This window comes from Durio zibethinus, chromosome 27 (genome assembly GCF_047325235.1).
Source record: "Durio zibethinus cultivar Kanyao isolate XHJ-2024 chromosome 27, ASM4732523v1, whole genome shotgun sequence".
In the NCBI taxonomy this organism is placed as follows: domain Eukaryota; kingdom Viridiplantae; phylum Streptophyta; class Magnoliopsida; order Malvales; family Malvaceae; genus Durio; species Durio zibethinus.
The window spans coordinates 14,846,852-14,869,967 of record NC_143188.1 but is presented as its reverse complement, the minus strand read 5'-3'; the positions used below and the strand labels follow the sequence as shown (position 1 = coordinate 14,869,967).

At 30.6% G+C, this 23,116-nt stretch overlaps 2 protein-coding genes and 2 pseudogenes across 3 annotated transcripts; all 4 read right to left on the bottom strand.

The window, feature by feature from the left end:
- Positions 1–797: 797 nt before the first annotated feature.
- On the bottom strand, positions 798–4,094 carry LOC149511006 (disease resistance protein RUN1-like). Its single transcript, XM_089756028.1, has 4 exons — positions 2,863–4,094; positions 2,495–2,770; positions 1,468–2,376; positions 798–1,381 (listed from the first exon to the last, which is right to left on the bottom strand). The coding sequence occupies exons 1-4, from the start codon at positions 3,847–3,849 to the stop codon at positions 935–937; spliced, it is 2,619 nt and encodes an 872-aa protein (XP_089612154.1). The 5' UTR covers positions 3,850–4,094; the 3' UTR covers positions 798–934.
- Positions 4,095–4,220: 126 nt separating this feature from the next.
- Positions 4,221–5,055, bottom strand: LOC149511005 (TMV resistance protein N-like). The gene has a single exon (XM_089756030.1). It carries the CDS (start codon positions 4,914–4,916, stop codon positions 4,419–4,421), a length of 498 nt encoding a protein of 165 aa, XP_089612156.1. The 5' UTR covers positions 4,917–5,055; the 3' UTR covers positions 4,221–4,418.
- Positions 5,056–14,144: 9,089 nt separating this feature from the next.
- On the bottom strand, positions 14,145–14,822 carry LOC111280110 (protein RALF-like 24 pseudogene; annotated as a pseudogene).
- A 4,344-nt stretch (positions 14,823–19,166) lies between these two features.
- LOC111280106 (heat stress transcription factor A-5-like) lies at positions 19,167–21,822 on the bottom strand (annotated as a pseudogene). The gene is made up of 2 exons (XR_016334506.1): positions 21,439–21,822; positions 19,167–20,674 (listed from the first exon to the last, which is right to left on the bottom strand). The product of XR_016334506.1 is annotated as a heat stress transcription factor A-5-like (transcript).
- Between the last annotated feature and the right edge of the window lie 1,294 nt (positions 21,823–23,116).

Genomic DNA, 23,116 nt, shown 5'->3' with positions numbered 1-23,116 from the left:
AGTGGCAGGTTTGAATATTTCAAATAAAAGGTGTCATGCATATTGGGTGGTAATGAATATTGCAATTGTCTTAAACCATTCTATAAAGAAAATTTTGTACTCATTTGCAAAGATTTAAATTCTAAATTTAATGCAAGGAAGTCAATAATCAAATGAAAACATATAATTATAAATGTTTATTCTAAATCATGATGAAAAATTAAGCTGATTTTTTGTTTTTATATATTTTGAATTTCGTATGAAGTGAATATAATTGTATTGTTGCATTAATTATTACCTTTTGAAATTAATTTTATTTGATTTATATTGTATTTGATAATATTTTAAAAATGATAAATTAATAAATAGGAGTTGATTTTTTTTTTAAAATATGTCAATAAACATGATTTCATGTATAATAATAATTTATCAGTATTTCATGAAATAATACTCTTAACCTTAAACATACTCGCATAAAAAAACTTTTAGGGATCTTTTTTGTTCTACATCAATATTTGAATAGTTTGATTTTGACTGGGTGGTTGGCTTATAAAGAATTGGTTAGTAGTAATGTAGTTAGAAATTTTACTAGTTTAATTTAAATATATTAAAATAAAAATAAAATAAGAATAAGATAATGCTAATAAAAATTATAATTTTCACATTCACTTATAATTGTTAAAAATTTTACAATTATTTTTAATGTGATTTCATATTTTAAAAATATTTGTACAATATTATTGATATCAATATTTTAAACTTTTTTTTTCAATATATATAATTAAATTATCATTCAATCATTCATATCTCCGTAATCATGCAAATAAATTTTTAAAATGTGATTTATTTTTGAAAATATAGAATCTCTATTATGATATTGACGACCAATAAAATTAATATTGGTCTCAACAATAAAGAAAATAAATCAATAAAGGCTCTTAAAACTTAACCCCATCTACCCATTAATTCGCAGATGAATACCACATTTCTTCACAAGAATTCCGCCATGCGGCTCAATTGAAACTTCAATTTCATCTCCTTCTTCAGCGTTGACATCATCGATAAAATCTTTTACATCATCGTTCAAACTAGGTGCCATGTAACTCACCCACGCGTGACATATATTCCCATCGAGGGAACCATCTGACCTATCAAAAGTCTGACAGCCCTTTGTTTTATTCTTAAAATATATGGTAAGAGAAGCTCTAGAAGTGCTTTCGTCATTACATTCTTCCTTGACCGAATAGATTGCGCACACAATCATACCTCGATCTAAACCAATCGGGATTGAAGGCATACAAAACTGTATTGAAGATCCAATTTCTTTATAGTCGAACCAATCTGGCGCCTCTCTTGCTGGGAAGTAAGCTTCCAAATACTTCAACTTGGAATACAACGACTTCTGTTTCAAAGAAATACTAGTAGTTACGAACATTATCATGCATGATAATATATATTATATGTATACAGAGAGAGATAGAGAAAGACCTTTGGCTGGTTAGGATCTCGTCCAACAGGCCAACAACAAGACGATTTATGTAAGGAGCGAAAATCCCAACCTTGAATGTCAGCTACTTCGCGACAATTACTAATTGCGATTCTATAAAGTTTTCTACCGATGTTTGATAAGTTTGGGTATCTCTCAATTGATGTGCATTGCTTTGCGTATAAGCCCCTTAAATTTTTAGGAAGCTCTGTAATGGATCGAAGGTTTTTGCAGTTATTCAATACAAGTCTGTCTAACCTTGGATGGTTGCTGATTCCTGCGGGTAGGTTACAGAAGTTGTTTCCCCGTAAATCCAAACTACACAAAAAATGGAAACTCCCAAAGTCAATGGAAATTTCATGGTCGAACAAGTTGAGGTCACAAAGATCAAGCTTTCTTAATGAGCTTAACTGAGACAACGTTGCTGGTAGCAGTAAAGAAGAAGAACCCACACTACTTTTTGGTGAGATCCATGAGGAAAAGTATGAGAACCAAGACTTAGAAGGTAACTCTTTTCTAAGTCCAGCCAAAGATAGATCTTCAAGGTTCTTCAAAAGTCCGATCGAAGAAGGCAACTCTGTAATAGCAGATCCACTTAAATCAAGCTTTCTCAAAGCTTCCAATTTACCCAAATGCTCTGGCAAACTACTAAGTTTTGAGCAGCCATTGAGGTTCATTGTCTCAAGAGACCTTAAGTTGCAAATGCTGTCTGGAAGTTCACTTATGTTCTTGCACTTTGCCAAATTCAAGAATTCAAGTTTTTCCAGATGTCCAATAGATTGCTCAACCTCAACTAAACCTTTGCAACCTTCAAGTTCAAGTCTTTGTAGGCTTGAGAGTTTTGCAAAGTTTGGTGTCTCTCCAAGGTACACCGAATAGCTCAGATCTAGTATTCTAAGCTTGTGAAGAGCCTGTTGAAATAAGAAAAAGAAAATAACAGTAAATCCATAATATGCGCTAAGGAAAAAAAGATCTAGAATATCAAAATAAAAAGAAAAAACATAGCATTGTGAGAGTGATTTTAATTACTTTTGTCTCCTTCCAAATTTTTTGGATACTACTGTATTGCATGTCAAGAACAACCAAGTTGTCTAGATAAAGATTGGGCGGTAAAACCTTTAGTGGACATCGACGCCAACAGAGCCATCTTAATTCTTTTGAAATATTTTCATAGGAACCGGTGAAATGTACAGAATTGATTTTCAGCAATCTTAAGTTGATCAACCTTGCAAATGCTTTGGTGCTTATAAGATCATCTTCTAGTGCTGGCACACCTAAGCTGAGACCTTCCACAGCTTCCGTCCCCTAATTTCAAATAAAGAATATTATTAATTCCAGTTAAGTATAGCATATAGTACATTTTTAGATTTATTTACGAAATGCGTTTAACTTTTTACCATGTGTTTCGTTAAAACATTTACTACATCCTGGTGAAACCAAAGCCTGCTGCGATATCCTGGGTGAGATGGTGATGCTTCATGAACAATCTCTCTTCCCATGTCTCGGAGTAGGTTATGCATTTCTAGCCTATTAAATCGGTTAATTGCTATAAGAGACCTTTCAAGAAGAACTTTCATACCAATTTCTGGAAAGAATCCACAACCATCTAGTATTGTCATCACATAATCTTTATCCATCCCAACATAGAAACATGCAATATCAAGAAATATGGCTTTCAAAAGATCATCATCTAGTGTGTCAAAGCTTATCCTAAGCTTCTTTTGAATTTGTTGGTGAGGTGCCTTTCGTAATTTTCCCACAAAACTTTCCCATTCTGGTTGACTTCTTTTAAATAAATAAGAACCCCAAATTTCAAGAGCTAAGGGGAGTCCTTGAGCATGCTCCACCAAACTATTGGAAAGTTTGAAGTAATCTTTTTCTGGAGCAGGCCTCCTAAATGCATACCAACTTAAAAGCTGAATTGATTCCTCATGATTCAATTGTTCAACTTTATATCTTTCATCCACCTCTAATTCAGTCAGCAAATGTTTATCTCTAGTTGTGACGAGAATCCTACTTCCTCGACCGAACCACTTCCGATCACCAACTAATGGTCTCCATTGTGCTGACTCATCCAAGTCATCAAGAACTATAAAAACTCTTCTACAACAAAGCTTCTCCTTGATTAAATTGACACCCCTGTCAATATAATCTATCTCGAATTTTTTGCCAATCAAGATATCAGAAAGGAGCTTCTCTTGCATCCTAGCAAGACCATTAGGTTGCTGCGAGTCATCTTTAATATTTGAAAGGAAACTGCATCCTTCAAATCCTTCACAAACCATGTTGTAGACAGCTTTTGCGATGGTGGTCTTACCTATCCCGCTCATTCCATAGATGCCCACTACGCGAACTTCTTCAGATTCAGTATCTAATAATCTCATCACCCTTTTGACACGTGATTCTAGAGCTACTTGATGAGTGGCGATGTGCAAACCATTGCAAATATTGCGGTTTAATTTTCTGGTAACATCTTTGACAATCTTTTGGATGAAACTTGATTCATACCTGTGAAATCATTTGCGATGAAAGAACACAAAAAATAGAAAAGAAAATTTAATTATCAGCAAACACCCATTTTTGGTTATTTAATTTTTATAATGTTCTTGATGACAATACTACAATTAATCAATTATAATAAAAAATTATTTAAGAATTCATCACTTAAAATATAAATGAGATTTAAATAATTTTTTATGGACATTTCATAATACTAAATTATAATTTATTAATTATACTACAATAATTATATATGATATATTGTCATTATACACTTCAAACAAACAATTTTGTGACAAAAATAAATTAGCCATTTTTTTCGTGCCTAATCTTAAGGTTTAAATCATCAAACATAAAAAAAAAATTTATACTAAGATATAAATTGACTACAAGAATTTAAAATTAGGAGCATATAATAATTTTAATAGCACTAACTAGCAATTAAAATTAAATATTACTCATTTCGAAGGTCCCAACCGGATAAATTTCCAGCTTCCGTAAGAGCTTCTCTCCACTTTTTGATCCTTTCCATCTTATCTTTAAACCATTCTTCGTGTTTAGCGAAAGCTTCTTCATAACTTCCCATCTGTTTCCGGACATCAGATGGATCAACATCGTAGAAGACTGGAATAACAACCTGGCCTGTTGTGTTTTTGCACTCAATAATCTTGACAAGCTCATCAAGACACCACCTGGAAGAAGCATAGTTTTGAGAGAAAACCACTATAGAAAGTTTTGATTCTTCGATTGCTTTGAGGAGCTCCGAGGAGATGTCTTTTCCCCTCGGAAGTTCATCGTCATCTCTGAAGGTAACCACTCCATCTCTCACCAAAGCTGTGTAGAGATGATCTGTGAAGTTCTTCCGAGTGTCTTCGCCTCTAAAGCTTAAAAAAACGTCATGGTTCCATTTAAAGCGAGAAGAAGATGCTTCAGAGAAACCTTTGGCAGCCATGGAAAGTCAAACAAAAAAAATGCTATGGAGAAAATGGTTTTTTGGAAACTTAGTACATCCATCTGAGAATTACTATAAAAGGGTCATTACTAATCCTTGCTATTCAAATTAATGTATTTTTTATTGGGAGCGTTACTATCACAAGAAACCCTCCAAGAAAAAGCTTCATAAATCATTATTTGATCTAAGAAATTCAGAGGCGGAATGGAAATTAATGGGAAATGACTTGGAGGCGTAGTGGGTGCATTGTGATGTAGACTTTAATATTATCTTTTTAATTCAACCTGCTCTTGTCCTTCGCATTTTATTATTTTAACTTAAATCATTATTTATATAATAAAGTGATCCAAATGCATTCACAATATATAAAAAGCAAGAATAATTTATATTAGAATTTAGCTCCAAAGACACGTTTTTCTTTTATTTTTGTTTTTTTTTCATCATTAGTATTTTTATTACATTCATTAAATTTGAATATTTATATTAATTTATTTTTAAATAATTATTATATATTGAACATATAATTGCCTATTGTATAAATAGTTAAAATTCATCAAATACCTTTAAATATGTGAAGTTTGTTTCATGTACAAAATATATTAAATTAGCGTTAATGTACATTTGGAACTATAAAGATAAAGAAATTTGACATTAACATTAACTATTTATTTATCAAATAAATTCATTTAATAAAAAAAACTTTATGAAAATAAAATTCTTGCTTACAAATTAAAATCTTATTAATATTTAGAAGAAGAAATATTTAAAATATAGTAAATATAATTTTCATTTTAGTCAATAAAAAGTTTCACCAATATCCATGATTATATATAAAAATTATACTATACATTACTAACGCTAGATAAAAATTTTCAACTTCAGAAATAGGTCAAAAAATTTATATAAATGCTTTAATGAGACACTTTTCAATCTTTTATCCTCATTTACGAAATCTAAAACCTTCAATGCGTATAGGATAGTTTTTTCCGTAAATATATTTTTATCAATCCTAACATTGTATTTGACCAATCAAATTTTTATTAATTTTTCAGAATTACTTTTCTATACATAGACTATATTAAAGTGATTTTAAACTTATCAAATGGATTTATATGATTGTGATATATCTATTTAAAAATTAAATGATGAAAAAATATTTTATATACCTTATGTTGAATAACTCATGTTTGTACTATTATTTAGGAACAAACTTATTTGTTGAAATGAAAAAATTATCAAGGTTCTTAGCAACTTTGGACATTCGAATTGTAAATCTATGTTTTATGGTGTCTGTATTATATGGTAAAATCATTGTGAAAAAATTAAGCTTCATTTATTAGATGATTTTATTTTTTGTTATTTGTTTCCTATTCAAATTTTGTTATTTGTTTTTGTTATGATATGGTTCACATGTGAGTAAAGAATCCCACATCATTAGAAAATCTGAATGAGATGTCTTATGTATGCATAAAGGATCTAAGAACCTAATAGCTTAAGCTTTTGGGCTCAAGTGGTGTCTAACATGTATGTATGAGCTTTTTGGTGTGCTCTAATGGGCTTTAAGTGTAGTTTACCTTCCCAACAAGTGGTATCAGAACGAGGGTTATTTATGAGACATTAATACAAAAGTAGCCTAAGACAGAAATAAATTTTATTTGAAATCATGGAAAGTAATACAGGTTCTATGAAAAAATTGACAGTATTAAATTATTCAATTTGAAACCTTATGATGAGTATCATTTATACTATAAAGATTTGTATGAGCCAATATTAGGTGATTTGGCTAAACCAGCAGATATGAAAGATGAAAGTTGAAAGAAGTTAGGTCGAAAGACGCTGGCTATGATCAGAAAATGAGTTAATATCAACGTGTTCCATCATGTAGCGTAAGAAATAGATGCCCACACTGTTTGACAAAAAATTAGCAGCATTATATGAGAGAAAAATAGGTATAAATAAAGTTATGCTTGTTAAAAAGCTTGCAACTTTATAGGTATAAGGATAGACAATCTATTATAGAGCACTTGAGTGATTTTTAAGATATATTTAATCGAATGACTACTATGGAGCTTAATATGGATGATAAAATAAAGGCATTGTTTATTTTAGGTTCATTGCTAGATAGTTGAAATACTCTAGTTATGATTATTCTTAATTCAACTCCTGATTATAAGGTAACATTGAAGGACAATATGCTTAATGAAGAAGCAAGACAAAAGGATGTAGACCTTGAGAATCAAGCTTTAGTCACAAAGAACAGAGGTATAAACATTGACAGAGGTCAAAACTCAAAAGATCATAGTAAGTCTAAATATAGATTCAAGTCTAGAGATAAAGTAAAGTGTTTCTATTGTGGTAAAATAGGTCATATAAAATAACACTATAAAATCTTAAAGCAAGAGCAAAAAGATGAGAAAAACAAAAGTTCAGATAATGGTAATGTTACAGTAATACATTTTGATAGTGATTCAGTTACTTTGATTTGTACATATGGTAATTGTAATCATATTGCTAATCTTGACATTGAGTGGATAGTTGACACAAAAGTGGCATATCATTATGTTTCTAAGAAAGAGTTGTTTACAACTTACAAAGTAGAAGACTTTGGTTATACTAAGATGGAAAATAAGAGTGTGTCGCAGATTATTAGGATTGTTGATATTATTGTTCAAACTAGTACGAACTGTATGTTGACTTTGAGAGATGTCAAACACATTCTAGATATCAAAATGAACTCACTTGCCATTAGTGTCCTTAATAAGAAAGGATATAATAGTCAACAAAAAAATTGGCAGTGGAAGCTTCTTAAAAGATCTATGGTAGTTGCAAAAGAAAAACTATGCTGCATAATGTATAAGATATAGAAACAATTAAACGATAACTAGATAAATACCATTGAAGATGATGCTTCAACAAACTTGTGGCACAAGAGGCTAGCACACATGAGTGAAAAGAGGTTACAGGTTTTACCAAGGTAGTATCTTATTCCCTTGACCAAAGATATGTCTCTCGATTTATGTGATCATTATTTGTTTGGTAAGCATTATAGAGTTTCTTTTCGTAAGAGTTTTCAGAGAAAATAAATATTGGAATTAATTTATTTTGATGTATATGGTCCCATTGAGGTTGAGTAATTAGGTGGTAGCAAGTATTTTATTACTTTTATTAATGATACTTCACGTAAGACTTAGGTGTATATGTTGAAAAACAAAAGCCAGGTATTGAATATTTTAAAAAATTTCATGCCATGGTGGAAAAGATGACAGGATTACGATTAAAGTGTATCCAGATTGATAATGGTGGGGAATACACATTCAAAAACTTTAAAAAGTACTATTCAAAGTATGGGATCAGGTATGAGATAATAAAACTTGGAACATTACAGCATAATGGTGTAGCTGAAAGGATAAACTGCACCATTATGAAAAAAGTCAGATGTGTATTGAGGATAGCAAAAATTATTAAAGCCATTTTGGGATGAAACAGTCAATACAATTTGTTATTTGCTTAACAGATCACCATCAGTTTCTTTAGGCTTTGACATTACAACAAGAGTGTAGACAATGAAAGATGCTTCATACTCTCACTTAAAAGTTTTTAGATGTAAAGCATTCATTCATGTGTCAAAAGAGCATAGGTCAAAGCTTGATAGTAAAGTCACACAATGTGTATTTGTAGGATATGATAATTAAAAATTTGGCTACAGGGCATGGGATTCAATGAAAAGAAAGATAGCCAGAAGCAAAGATGTGATCTTTTATGAAAAAACCATAGAGATCTTGAGAAAAATGAGAAGACTACACAAGTTACTATTGAGTATGATGTTTTAACACCAACAGGGGTTCCATAAGAAAGAGCCACAGATGGTGAAAATGTGTAAGAAATAGAACTTAGGGATATGAATAAGCTAGTCATAGTTAGTAATGAGCTAGATCCAATCAATTTTGAGTAAAGAGAGTAATCTTCTCTACCTGAGAGTGTTGAGCAAGGGGACCTACCTTCGATATCAAGTGGTATAGAGTTTCAGCCAAAGAGATCTACTAGAGAGCACAGATCATCTACTAGGTATTTAAGTTCAGATTTTATTCTACTTACCAATAAGGAAAAGCCAAAGAGCTTCCAAGATGTACAGACTACTTCGGATAGAAAGCACTGGTTAAAAGTAATGAAAGAAAAGATTGAGTCATTAAAAAATGGTACATATTATCTTTTTAAACTTTCGAAAGGGAGGAGGTCAATGAAAATAAATGGATGTTCAAGTTGCAAAAAGATGGTGACAAACTAGTGAGGTACAAAGTTTGATTGGTAATGAAAGATTTTTCTCAGAAATCAAGCATCAATTTTGATGAGATCTTTGCTCCAATTGTGAAGATGAGTTCCATTTGAGTAGTACTGAGATTAGTAGCTATTTTGAATCTTGAGCTTGAGCAACTTGATGTTAAAATAGCATTCTTACATGGTGACTTATAGGAGGACATTTATATGTATCAACCTGAGGGTTTTAAAGTGAAAGGAAAAGAGCACTTGTTTGTAAATTGAAGAAAAGCTTGATTAGCTTGAAACAAGCTTCACAACAGTGGTACAAAATATTTGATTCTTTGATGGTGAGTCACAGCTATAAAAAAACAGCAGTAGATCTTTATGCGTATGTCAGAAAATTCTCTGTTGGTAACTTTATTATTTTCTTATTATGTGTTGATGATATGTTGATTGTAGGACAAAATGCCGGTATGGTTCACAAGTTGAAAGAATAATTATCTAATCTTTTGATATGAAGGATTTAGGTATAGTAAAACAAATTCTTGGTATGGATATTATTCGGGATAAGAGAGTTGAAAAGCTATGGTTGTCATAGGAAAATTTTGGTGAATGGGTGCTTAGTAGATTTAACTGCAACATGTAAACCTCATCCACTAATTATCCTAGTTCTATTATATCTTTGGTTTTATTTTTTCTGGAACAATCACAAAAACTTCTTTGATTTTTTTGATTATTATGGAGAGACTGCCAAAAATTCAATATGTAATCTTAGGATTCAATGTGTATAATGTATAATTGTAATTTTCTAGCAAAGTTGTTTCTTTTTTTTTCTTCAAATTCAAAGAATTCATGCCTATATTGCATTTGCAGGTAAAAGAGTAATTAAGCAAATATTGAATATAACAGTGATCAGAATCAATACCATCTTTGTCATACTCAAACAGATCAAAATCAATACTATCTTAATTAATCCAGCTAGAGGAAGATTATAAATGGATAAATTTTTTTTTTATTTTTACACCATTTTTATCTGAGTAAGAAATCTTATCTGGTGTCTAAAAAAAAAAAAACTAGCTATGTCTAGTATTCTTTATTTTTCTACAATCTGTTCTTTAATGTATCTTATAGTTTGTACACAACCTGGCATTACTCGTGTAGTTTGTGTAATTAGTAGATTTTTTTCTAATTTGGGAAAGATTCACTGAAAAGCAGTGACATAGATTTTCAGATATCTGAAGGGCACCTTAAAAATGTGATTGAATTATGGAGTTTCATAACCAGTTTTAGAAGGGTTTATTGATGTTGATGTGGTAGGTGATATTGATGGTAGAAAATCTACTTCAAGGTATTTGTTCACTTTTACAATAGGAGCTGTGTCTTGGCAGTTTAAGTTGCAAAAGTGTATTGCTTTGTCAACTATAGAGATTGAGTACATTGCAGCAACAGAAATAGGTAAAGAAATGCTTTAGATGAAATATTTTTTTCTTGAATTAGGGTTAAATCAGAAAGAGTATGTGGTATTTTGTGATAGCCAAAATGCTTTAGATTTGAGTAAGAATGCCATGTACCATGCTAGAACAAAGCACATTGATGTTAGATATCACTGGTTACATTCAGTGATTGAAAAACAGTAGTACTATTGAAGAAAGTTCATACTGATGAGAATATAACATATATATTGACTAAGATACTTGCTAAGGAGAAGCTTAAACTCTATAGTAACTTGACCCAAATGAGTTTCTTAGTCAAGGTAAGTTTCAAATGAAACTTTTATGGTGATAAATCTCCTGTTAATGGGGCTGGAGGGAGAAGTTGATAGGAAAATGGGATCCGGCCCCATGTAATTAGGTTTGGATTAATCAAAGGCCATAGGCCTTGGTCTTTTTTTTTTAACACAAAGCCCTAGCTACTTAATAAAAAGAGGTGGGACTATTTTAAAATGGTGTCACAAACTAAGAAAAGAAAGAAAAAAAGCCAAAAAAATAGAGAAAAATGAGAAAGGAGAGTTGGTTGAACAAAAGTTGATCTGTGGTTTGATTGAGCTAAAATTTTTTCAGTAGGTTTATGATTCAGAGTTTCACATTATCAACGGTGAAGATCGAGTTTGAAGCTCTCTAGAAACAAATATAATGTGTATTTATTTAGTCACTTATTTGGTGAGATTTCTCCAATTATCTCTTTCTAGTTATTGATTAGCTCTAGTTTTAGCTAGAGAAGAACTTTGTATATCCATTATTTAATAGTGGATTTTTTTTGTGGTCCATGGTTTTTCTCTCTACACTTGAGGGTTTTTCATGTAAATTTGGTGTGCTTTATTTTTCTTACATTTTTTATTGTTGATTGTTGTCAATTACTATGAGTTTATTGTAATATATTGCTTATGCATTATTGTGTTTATTGCTTTAGACCCAACAAGTGATATTAGAGCTAAGGTTATGATAGGTTCGAGTCCCAGTAATGTTACTAAAGGGAGATTATTGGTAGATTGAAGGTTGATCGCATCCATCAAGTCTATATGCTCAAACACCAGTATTAAAAAATTTGACTTGGATGCAGGGGTCTATGATAATATGCAAAAGTGAAACACCTAAGTAGGCGATGTGTTGAGTCAACTTGGAGTGTAAGCTTGAGGGAGCACTAAGACAACCTATGTGGTAAGGCTGAGTGTTGTGGCTTGACCCAAAAGCGTACTAGAGATGTGAGGTTGCTTGACCAAAATGAGATGTTGATAGGACTTACTCGCATGGGGAAGCCAATGTGTGACTTGATTGGAACTTATAAGTGAACATGGGAGATTGTTGAGATATGATTCACATGTGAGTAAAGAATCTCATATTATTAAGAAATCTGAATGAGGTATCTTATATATGTATGAAAGATCCAAGAACCTAATAGCTTAAGCTTTTAAGATCAAGTAGTATCCAACATGTATGTATGGGCTCTTTGGTGTACTCTCATGGTCTCCAAGTGTGGTTTACCTTCCCAATAATTTTCTCATTTTCATTCTCTTTAAAAAAAAAAAAAACAACAACAAAAAGTAAAAACGACTTAATTGTTACATTATTCTCGTTTATTATATTTTATTTTTGGATTGTTACTTTTTCTACGAAACTCTCCCAAGAAAATGTTATCACAAAATCACCATATGATTTAGACAGATTAAAGAACTTCATTGAAGGGACGGAAATTAAAAACAACTTTCAAATCTTTTTAATTGAGTAATGATCTTACATAGTGGATTCTATAGGATAATTATTCGATTCTATCGTTCACAATTACAAAAAAAATTTTATGCCATATGCGACGGATTTCAAATTTGAGATTCAATTTCAACTAATATGGGATCAGCCTGACAATAAATGTGAGAATAATGTAAAAAAAACCAAATGAATAGGACAAATCAAAGAAATTCATTGGAGGGATGGAAATTGAAAACAACTTTAAGATTTTTTTTTAATTGAGTAATGATCTTACATAGTGGAGTCTATAGGTTAATTATTCGATCTTATCATTTACAATTAAAAATTAAAAATTATGTCAATAGCTAATCAAATAAATTTTCAAGCCAGATGAGGCTGATATAAAATTTGAGATACAATTTCAACTAATATAGGACCACGCTGATAACAGGCAATTTGAGAATGTAAATTGTTAGTTATTTATTTTTGTAAACGAGGCTTTCAGGATTTGATTTATGGTCAGTGAAACTAAAAATCCTATACTTCACTAGTAAGAATTTTTTATCTCAAATGAGAATTTTATTCAAAGCATGGGATGTAGTAAGCAGGAATAGGACTGGAATCAGAGGGAAAATCTGCAACTCTACCAAGATTTTTAATCCAATCTTCTCATATTTTTCCTTTTAATTATTTTTTACCTAATTAAATTTAGAATCTATTGACAATTAATGCATATAAAAAACAAATTACATCTATACTCATTTGAAGATGACCTACTGTTTTTTTGCACTTGTTGAAATATTGGGGTCTAAACAGATCAACGTAATGCAACTAATTAAATTCAAAGTAAAGATATCAAGCACATAAAAGAAGAGCAACAAGGAGTGTGATAAAACAACAGGGAATAAAAACCCTATATGAGCTCATAATTTCACCACCATCATGTGACGATCAAAGCTAATAGAAGTTTTTTCAAACACAAAGTTAAAATGAAATGAAATTCCTCTAATCGAATAGCTAGTTTTAAAAAATCCTGCATTTTTGTTGGGGCATAGGGGAAAACAGAATGGACCGCAAGGCTAGCTAGAACAGAACTAGAGGAAGGCATCCTATATATTTAATCACCAATATAGTATGTTAATGAGATTTTATGCACTATCAGATAATGAGAAAATTACAATGATCCCTTCACAACAAGGCGTGATTGAGATTTCTCGTTGAATGAATAAAGAACTTTAATTGATCTAAGCTAAACACTATAGCAGAAACATGCTACAAGCCTACAGCAGCAAGCCATTCAGTCGAATTAATGAATTCGATGTGGGCATCAAGGGCAGTTTTTTCAAAGGTATGGATGAAGTCTCCTCAGTCTATTGAGTAGGATAGACTACTGGAGGTGCCTGGATTTAATTGAAGTTGATTTGATCATTAGAAAAGGACAGACCAGACTTAATTGTAAATTAACTTTTTCCTTCCGTTCTCCATTGTGTACACTTTTTTATTTAGCAGAAAAAGTTAAAAAATAATGCAGAAAATCACAATTTTAGGTTCTCATTGGGGATATTATGGAAATCAAAATAGCTGATTCAAATGTAGAACATCCTGACAAACAAGATTTTGAAATCTAGAAAATTTTCTTTGCTCACGTTAAAGGCCAGGAACAACTCTTACAGGATAGATTTTCAGAAACCAAGAAAACAAAAATGAAGATTGCCTACATTATTCATAATTTCCCCACCAAGGACCAAGTAAACTTTCCTAAGTACTCTAACAAGGAAGTCTCAGGATCTCAAAATTCAAGTTAAACATACATTTATATGTAGCAAATGCCAAATTAAAAGTAAGAATCTTTGATATACAGCCATAAACCAAAAAAAGAAAAAACCCAGAAAGACACCAAAAATCTTAGAAACCCACAACCAAGACATTACCACTTTTCACAAAGCAGTTATCATGGGTAAAACTTCAATTTTGGGGTTTCGAGTTTTGATATCTTTGATACCTCTAGCACATCTTGTAATAACCTCACAACCTCGGTTGTAAGGATTTGCCTGACCAGCATTGCAATCATAGTAAGAAGCACCAGGCTTTGCACATGGGACCATGTACCTCCTCAGTGTCTCATAGCTAATGTACCTCCTTTGCATTACCAGCACTCTCCTGTTGCTCTCTGACTCCATTTCTTGCTCTTCTAAACAATCTTCAAGCTCTTTGGTGCAAACTCTTCTCACCATGACATCAACTTCACTGTTTTTCAGTGCATTGTCAAGGTCTAAAATTGAAACAGAATCACAGGTATGGTAGAAAATAAGGGATAGAGAGAGGGTGGTGAATAGGAATTTGAGTATGGGCATTTTTTGGTTTTGGATTGGGTGTTTCTGAGTTAGTTTGGAGCTTTGTTGGTCTGATTTTGCTCTGTCACATGGATTGAAATTAATACTTTTTGGGTTGTTGGAAAGGTGATGGATGAGGCCTAGACATGGAAACAGTATAAGCTTACATATGTTTATGTTTGCAACAAAATTATCCCATTTTGCTTGTAAATGCATTAGAAAGTGGGGACTCTTTCAAAAATTTTAATAAAATATTTTGTGATTAAATGTTATGTAAATTACAATTTTGCCTTTTAAAGTTTTAAAATTGACATTTTATCACTGGTTTTTTGTTCTTCATTTTCAAGTCAAATTTATATTCTTCTACATAAATGGCAAACCAAATAATTATCAAAATACACATAATATATGTGTAAACCTTGCTCATCTTCAATATATGGCATCTTTTTAACCTTTTTTATAGGGGTAGAATCTTGTCCCTACTTTTATTTTGCAATGTTCAAAGAATCATTTGGAAATCATGTAAACTACATACGCTCCACGAGAAAATATTCACAAGTGAGTTTCTTTAATCTTTTATAAAAAAAAAAAAAAATTTTATATATAGGTGATGAAAATTTTAAATTCAATAAGAGCATTTATATGGTTGAATTATATATATATATATATGATCATGCAATATCACTTTTTTAACTCTCTAATCTTTATTTATTTAATTCACCTGAAGAGAAAATTACAAGTTTAAATTCTTTTACATTTGTAATTTTTAAGGCATGCTTTGATTATTAATGAATGGCCATTAATTACAATATATTATATACCTTAATAATGTGCAAACTAATAATTAATATCATTCAAAATGAATAAATTTGCTTGCATTCAATTTTAAATTTGAGTTATAATTTTTCCAAACAAATTTATTGACTCCATTATACATGATTAAATATATCCTATCTCCCTTTTCCCTAGTCATTCGTATTGTGTTAAATATTGGATGGAACAAGGCCGAGAATAAGGAAGAAGAGAAGAATATGAAAGCCAAAGGATTGAATGCATCCCCATGTTGCTGGACTCTAGAACATAACTGGAGCTGCTCTTTAATAAAAGGGAAACCTCATCAATGAAGAAAGGGAAAAAAGATACCCACCATATTTTTGCACCTTTAGTAGGCAGTGGGATAGTTATCATTACAACCCATTTAACATTTCCAGCTGTGGATTTGGCCTAACACATCACCTATGAAACAGAAATCAAGTGTTTTTTTTTTTTTTTTTTTTCATTTTATTGTGTAATAATTCTATCTCATATTGTTCTTGTTAGATCTGCTCTGATATGAAAAAAAAAATCCTAATAAATTAAATATTTAAGTTAGAGAAAGGAAATCAAATAAAAAATTATTTACATAAAAGATAACAATAATATAATTTGACATTTAATTTGTTTACCATCATGAATGAGAATAAATTAATTAGTTATAGAAAATTACAATCATATAATCTTAATCCCAAACCGATCTTTAACCATCCCAAATTGATATTTAATGTTTCCAAATTAATCTCTAACTATCCTAAATAAAACACATACATATTTTTGTGGATCCTTTCGTTCTTATCTAAATTATTCACAAACATGAGAATTATCATACTCATGGATCCTCTTTTTTTCATCTAGTCCTTTCGAGTATCACACATTAAATATTCAAATATACAAATCTATAAGTATTTTCTCAATCTTTTTTAGTCTTTTATGTTTTTATCTTGATAAAATCTTATAATTTTTTTACGTCTTTATCTTATACTTAACTTTATTGAGACTCTCATTGTTTATAAGACTATTAATTTATTCACCAAAAATTTCTCTTCTTATAAAATTCTTCGATTATAGGTCTTCTTCTCAATTAAGTCATATCTAATTAATTTTTTAAAAAAATCTCTTACCAAATATTTTGAGATTTGAGCCAATATCCCACCAGTACTTCCTAGTTGACATTCTTTTATATGAGTTCCATAAATCTTAATTTGTAAGTTAAAGCAAATTTGATTCATTATGATGCTTGAATTTAGACTAAGTAAAAGTGTCAAATGAGTCGTGTTAGGCTAGTACAATCCATTAAAAAAAATAGCCCATGTGTGCAATGGGTTATGTCAACCAACATTATTATTTAACGTGCTGGGTTGATATGACTCATAAAAACTAAAAGTATAGTCCAACACAACATATGACTTTTAGCCTTTATGGGTCAAGTCGCATCTAAAATGGCACTATTCTTTTAGTCATAGACCCATTAATAGTTTCTTAATTTTTGTATTATTTTTTTGAGGAAATTTTTTTTTTTGTTTTTCAACTATCTTTAAAAATTAATATATGAAATTAATACATGAGGCATATAATTCATATAATTCGATAAAATATCTATATTTACAAATAAAGGGTAAAAAAATTCATCAAATATGTTAAAATTAACTAATACTAATATCACTTCTTTAAATTAAAAAAAATAGATATCACATTATTATTTTACATTTCATTTTCACCATATGACGGTTCATTTATATTATGTGTTTTTTTATTATTTTTGGTTTTTTCATAGTCAATTTTTAAATAATTACATTTTATAGTTCTTGTTTTTAAAAAATAATAATTCAAAATGAAAAAAATTTTAATTTTTATCTATTAATAGTTTAAATATTTTATAAGTAAATTTATTGATAAACTTTAATTTTCATAAATTCCTAATATAAAGTATTAAAAGGATAAAAGAATGTCCATCGCATGATAAGAGTAACATAAAATACAAGTAAAGATTAACATACTAAACTCATTTATAGTATTTATGAACTTGCACAACTTGACATATTAATTATTGTATGTCATACCATGCCAATCCATATGTCCAATGCTGGTATTAACGCTTGATGGGTTATGTTGTGTCAATCTAATAAACCTAAATCTCTAACTCAATACAATACAAATATATGAATTGTGCTTAGCATGACACATTATTATAACAATAAATTGTGTCAATTATGATCAATATCGTACCAATTATATCATACCATGAACTGTCTAACCCATTTGACACTTCTAAAATTGAACCCATGTCTTCTGTAACTAAGATTGATTCAAGAGTGTTATGGAATACTTAGGAAAATCTCAAGTTCCAATAGTACTAGTTGACATTCCATCCATGCTAAAATATTGATAATCGGTAAACCTATGACCCATTTATATCCTTATCGTATTTGTGTTAAATACTTTGACGTTTTTGATACATTGAAATAGTATTAAATTTGGCCGGATATAACAAAATAAATAAATAAATAAAGAATCCATGTGTAGGTATTAACACTTTATTTTCTTTTATTATTGTGTCTACCATCCTTTTTTTATGCAAAAATAATTACCTTTTAAAAATTAGCTCAAAATCTATTATATATTTTTAATTAATGATTATAATATAATATATATATAAATTTATTACCGTATCTTAATATATCTATATCTTTATTTTTTAAAAATTACTATATGATTGTGTTCATATCATCTTATACTGGTATTGTTTGTCTGTATCTTCTTCATAGCTGTAAACTGGTTTTCTTGACTGTTATTTGTTTTACTGTCAGCAATGAGAGTAATGGCTTTCTTGCTTGCCAAGGATTCTAGTATTACTAGGGCTTATTATGTCATAATTGATTTTCCTCACAATTATTATGTCACAATTCTTTTATATATTATTAAGATTTTTATTGAATATTAATTTATCGATTTAAATTTTTTATTAAATCAATTTTAATAAGAAAATTCTTGAACTTCATTATATTTAAAATTTTCCCTGAATGAGCTCAAATATTATTTTTTCCTCATCAACTCAGATTAGATCAGGATTGGATTCGGATGGAATTTTCAAGTCAAATTTATCGGCTCTAAGTTGAACACATGATAAAAGTGGAAATTAACAAGACTAGGAGCTCTAAGCAACAACTGGGCGGCTATCCATGCAGCATTTGATATATCCCAATGATTAACCTACTTGTTGCAGCCTGCTTTCTTCCTTTCGAAACATCTCAGTAGCCACAAACATCAGTTTGTGAAAAGTTGGATTAGAAGCTCCAACCCTTTCCAACGTATTTTTAAGTTTTTATCAATAAGATAAAAGCATGGAGGATTAACAATAAAACCATAGGGACATTAAAATTTCCTTTCGGTGGTTGGTTACCAGAGCAGCATTTGTTGCATAAGTAGAACTTTTTTCCAATGCTATGGAAGAACGAAAGCATTTCTGTGCACTTGGGTTGTCTAATCATTTCACAAGAACTAACTCTATGTATTCATATTCTCCAGAAAGCCTGTCAAGGCCAACTCATCCATAATTGCTTGCAATACCTAGGTAGATGAAGTAATGCTTGAATTTAACACTCAAGATGCTGAAAACTTCGGAAAATTAAGAAATGAAATGCAACAGTAATAAGAGACTTCAGTTTGTTACTGGAAAAAGAAAAGCAGATAACTTCAGTTTCTCAAGATAAGTGCCTGTTAATTAAGTACTGAAAACTTGAAAACTAGATGGTACAACTACATAATTTGATTTCACTAATGCCAAAAGGTTGTTATCTCTCCAATGTGAGCACTTATATCAACATGGAAACACAAATGGAGTCCAACATTATTTTAATCAAAACGATTTTAGAAGAGGTGTAAGAGAGACCTTTTTAGATTTGTCACTGGATTTATGGAAAATTGGCAATTTTGCTGCTCAAAGACTAAGCTGCTCCATGTTTTTAGCATTCCTTGGTGGTCCATGACCCAATCTTTTGTCTTCCTGCTCTTCATATGGGTTTGCTTGATAATTAGAACTGGCCTCTTCATTGTCAGAGGAGCCTGGTCTTTCCGTAAGGAACTGTTCCCAAAATACATCATTCGCTCTAACTGGAGCAGCCGTAGGCTCTTGATTTGTATTAGGGCCTTCTTTTGGTGAAGAAAATGTTGCTTCCTCATCAATCATGTTTCTGGTGTTCCCAGAAGCTCTAGTATCAGAGTCTTTAGTGTTGGCATCAAATCCTAACTCTGGGACTTTTACAATTTACCGACGTTGTTGGGACATCATAGTTAAGCTAGGACTTCTATTGACTTGTAATGAAGATGCCAGAGTTAGATTTAATTGACAGGAAACACGACTATCAGGTTCTTCATTGGAATTTAATCTCTGTTGCAGGGAATGTACTGTTGGGATTTCATTCATTTGTACTCTCTGCGTGAAAGATGAATCCATTTTGAATGTAAAAGATGCACCCGTATCTGAAAGATCTAACGTTTCAGGTGCGAATAAAAGGCCCTCTGATCTGGTCTGAGCATCCTTTGGTTCTCCTTCAGAGACCCTTCTCTGTGGACTTGCTCTATCTTCATTAGAACTTTGTGTGCTATTAGAAACCAAGTTAATATCTGAAACAGCAGGTGACAATTCTAGTCTTAGCTTGTTTGAGAAACTTTGGTGGAAAATATTTCCTATCTCAGGTCCAGAACTACTGTTGTTCTCCAAAAGACTATTTTCTCCAACTGGCTTGGTTTGATCAATATAAGGCAATCGTCTTTTCTTATTGTATGCTGCAACATCCATAGATTCAATCTTATGAACAAGATGTTCAACAAAAGTACGGTCTTGAACAGCCTTTTGTAAGAAATCAAACAAAGTGTCCTGCCTCCGCTCCATTTGATCAGCTCACAGTGTCAGTTTTTCCAATTGATGCTTTGCAGCTGATTGCTCTTGTCTAAACCTCAAAACATTAGCCTCAAGTGCAGCTTTCTCACTTTAAAGCTTTTCTATTTCTTCTTCAAATCCAGCTCTTTCCGTATCTATCATAGAACCATGAGGATTACTGTGGCTGTATATAGGTTTTCTACGGTGGATATTCTTAAGAAGATTCTTTTGGTCTTTCACAAAATCTTCATTAGCAAATTCCCACCTTTCAGGATCAATCTTATGGAACCCCTGTTGCCAAATTACATTCGTATGCACTCAGATCATTCTTAACCACTCCAATCCTCATATATCTAACCTAAGCAAACTAAAGGTAATAGAAAACTATTGGTAACATTCATATGAACAGCCTATGAATCGAAGATAAACATGCAAGTGATACCTTAGTGACGGATCAATTTTTTTTATACAAAGAGCCCAAAACCTAGAGATAGGGGAAATGGTTGCGATATTGGGATTTGAATCCTAGACCTACCGGATGCCAACTCATAAAGTAGCTACATGAACCAACTGAGCTAAGCTCCGATTCAATGAAGAACAATTCTCTTCACTAGAAAAGATCAAAAGTTTCTGTTATTCATAGAAGAAATGCACAATAAAGAAAAATGAAAATCTGAAACAATTACGCAGAAGATTCCTAAATCCAAATTAGAAAAGACTAATTACAATCCCCATGTTTCTGTACAAGGTTGATTCACCTCCATAGTTCATTGACCAAGAAAACGACCCACCCCTCATAGAAATCACCTTATAAATGACAACAGAAGACATTGGTCGACCTTAAATTTTTGTGCCGGCTCCAGGCCAAGATATCATAATCAGCTGTAAATCAAAATTGTTACAGTTACAAATAAAAAACCCATGAAGAAATGAAGTTAAACGGTAAATAAAAACCCATAATTTCCCATAATTATCAAAGAATTCAATCAAGTTAAATGAATAAAAGAACCCAGAAAGAAAATCCTTTAAAAAAAGCAAAAAGAAGAGAAACCCACATAGGTATTAAGCTGCCTGACGAAGCTGGAGAAGTTATTGTGCTTGAAATAGGTGGGAAGCAAAAGGCGGGCAAATTCAGGAGGATTCCAAACGATAAAGCTGTTTTTGCTGGAGCTCCATGACACGATCTCGTCGGTCGAAGAGTCCTCTACATGTCGTATGTCTTTAGGAGGAAAGGTGCAGGCCTTCCTCCGCCGCCACCGCCTCCGGTTGTGGATGGTGCGGTTGTGTCCATTTTGAAAGGTGCTTTATCGTTTAGTAGAGAAAAGGTTTATGGAAAGGGAGTCAATGGAAGAAGCGTCAAGTTGCGTCAAATTGGGCCGTATCAACGGGCTTTGCGTCGGTCGGAAAAAATTAAAATTATTTTTGCATCGTGGATTTTTTTGAATTTGGATATTATTTAAATTAATTTATGCAATTATATATATATATGAAAATGCAATTATAATATAATTAGTAAATTTAATATAAAAATATAAAAATTCAATATAAAATGAGGAAAATAAATATGGTAGATCAACATGTTGTTACATAAGAAAGTTTAAATAAATATATATATTTTTATCATATGTCATTTAATAATGATATTTAAATAAAATTAAACAATACTTGAATCTAAATAATTGAAATTTATTTCACTTAAAATCAACTTTTTTTATAAATTTTTTTACTTTTTTACAAGCAATATTTCAAATTTCTTTGATTTTTTACTGCATATTTCATATTTTTATAATCAAAACTTAAAATTTTAAATTAAAAAATTTATTATATGAAAACTATAGAAGCCACAAAATTATTGCTAAATGGAAGAGATTGTTAGTGGCAATAATATGGTCAATGATCGTCAGTGGCAAGTTTGAATCTTTCAAATAAAGGGTGTAATGCATATTGGATGGTAATGAATATTGCAATTGTCTCAAAGCATGCTACAAAAAAAATTTTATAATCATTTGCAAAGTTTTAAATTTAAATTTAATACAAGAAAATCAATAACTAAATGAAAACATATAATTATATATTTTTATTCTAAATAGTGGAAAAAATTAAGCTTATTGTTTGGTTTTATATATTTTCAATTTGGTATGGAGTGAATATAATTATTATCTTTTGAAATTAATTTTATTAGATTTATATTGTATTTGATAATCATTTTAAAAATGAAAAATTAATAAATAATGGTTAATTTTTTAACAGAAACATGATTTCATATATAATAATAATTTATCAATGTCTTACAAAATAATGCTCTTAACTTTAAACATAATCACATATTTATAGATCGTAAAAAAAAATCTTCAACGATTTTTTTTATTCTGCATCAATATTGAAATAATTTGATTTTGGCTGGGTGATTGGCTTACAAGGAATTGATTATTAGCAACGTAGTTAGAAATTTTACTAGTTTAATTGAAATATATTAAATTAAAAATAAAATAAAAATAAGATAATGCTAATAAAAATTAAAATTTTCATATTCACTCATAATTGTTATAAATTTTACATTTATTTTTAATGTGATTTCATATTTTAAAAATATTTGTACAATAATTTTGATATCAATATTTTTAACTTTTTTTTTTTCAATATATATAATTAAACTACCATTCAATCATTGATCTCTCAATAATCATGCAAATGAATCTTTAAAACGTAATTTATTTCTGAAAAATTTCCCTA

Bases quoted from the DNA above. Each gene is read 5' to 3' on its own strand.
- LOC149511005 (XM_089756030.1), bottom strand. From the start codon at position 4,916: ATGGCTGCCAAAGGTTTCTCTGAAGCATCTTCTTCTCGCTTTAAATGG.
- LOC149511006 (XM_089756028.1), bottom strand. From the start codon at position 3,849: ATGAGATTATTAGATACTGAATCTGAAGAAGTTCGCGTAGTGGGCATC. The intron at 2,771-2,862 runs GTAAAAAGTTAA...ATTTGAAATTAG, and splicing joins ATGTTTTAACGAAACACATG to GGGACGGAAGCTGTGGAAGG. The intron at 2,377-2,494 runs GTAATTAAAATC...TTATTTCAACAG, and splicing joins AAATTTGGAAGGAGACAAAA to GCTCTTCACAAGCTTAGAAT.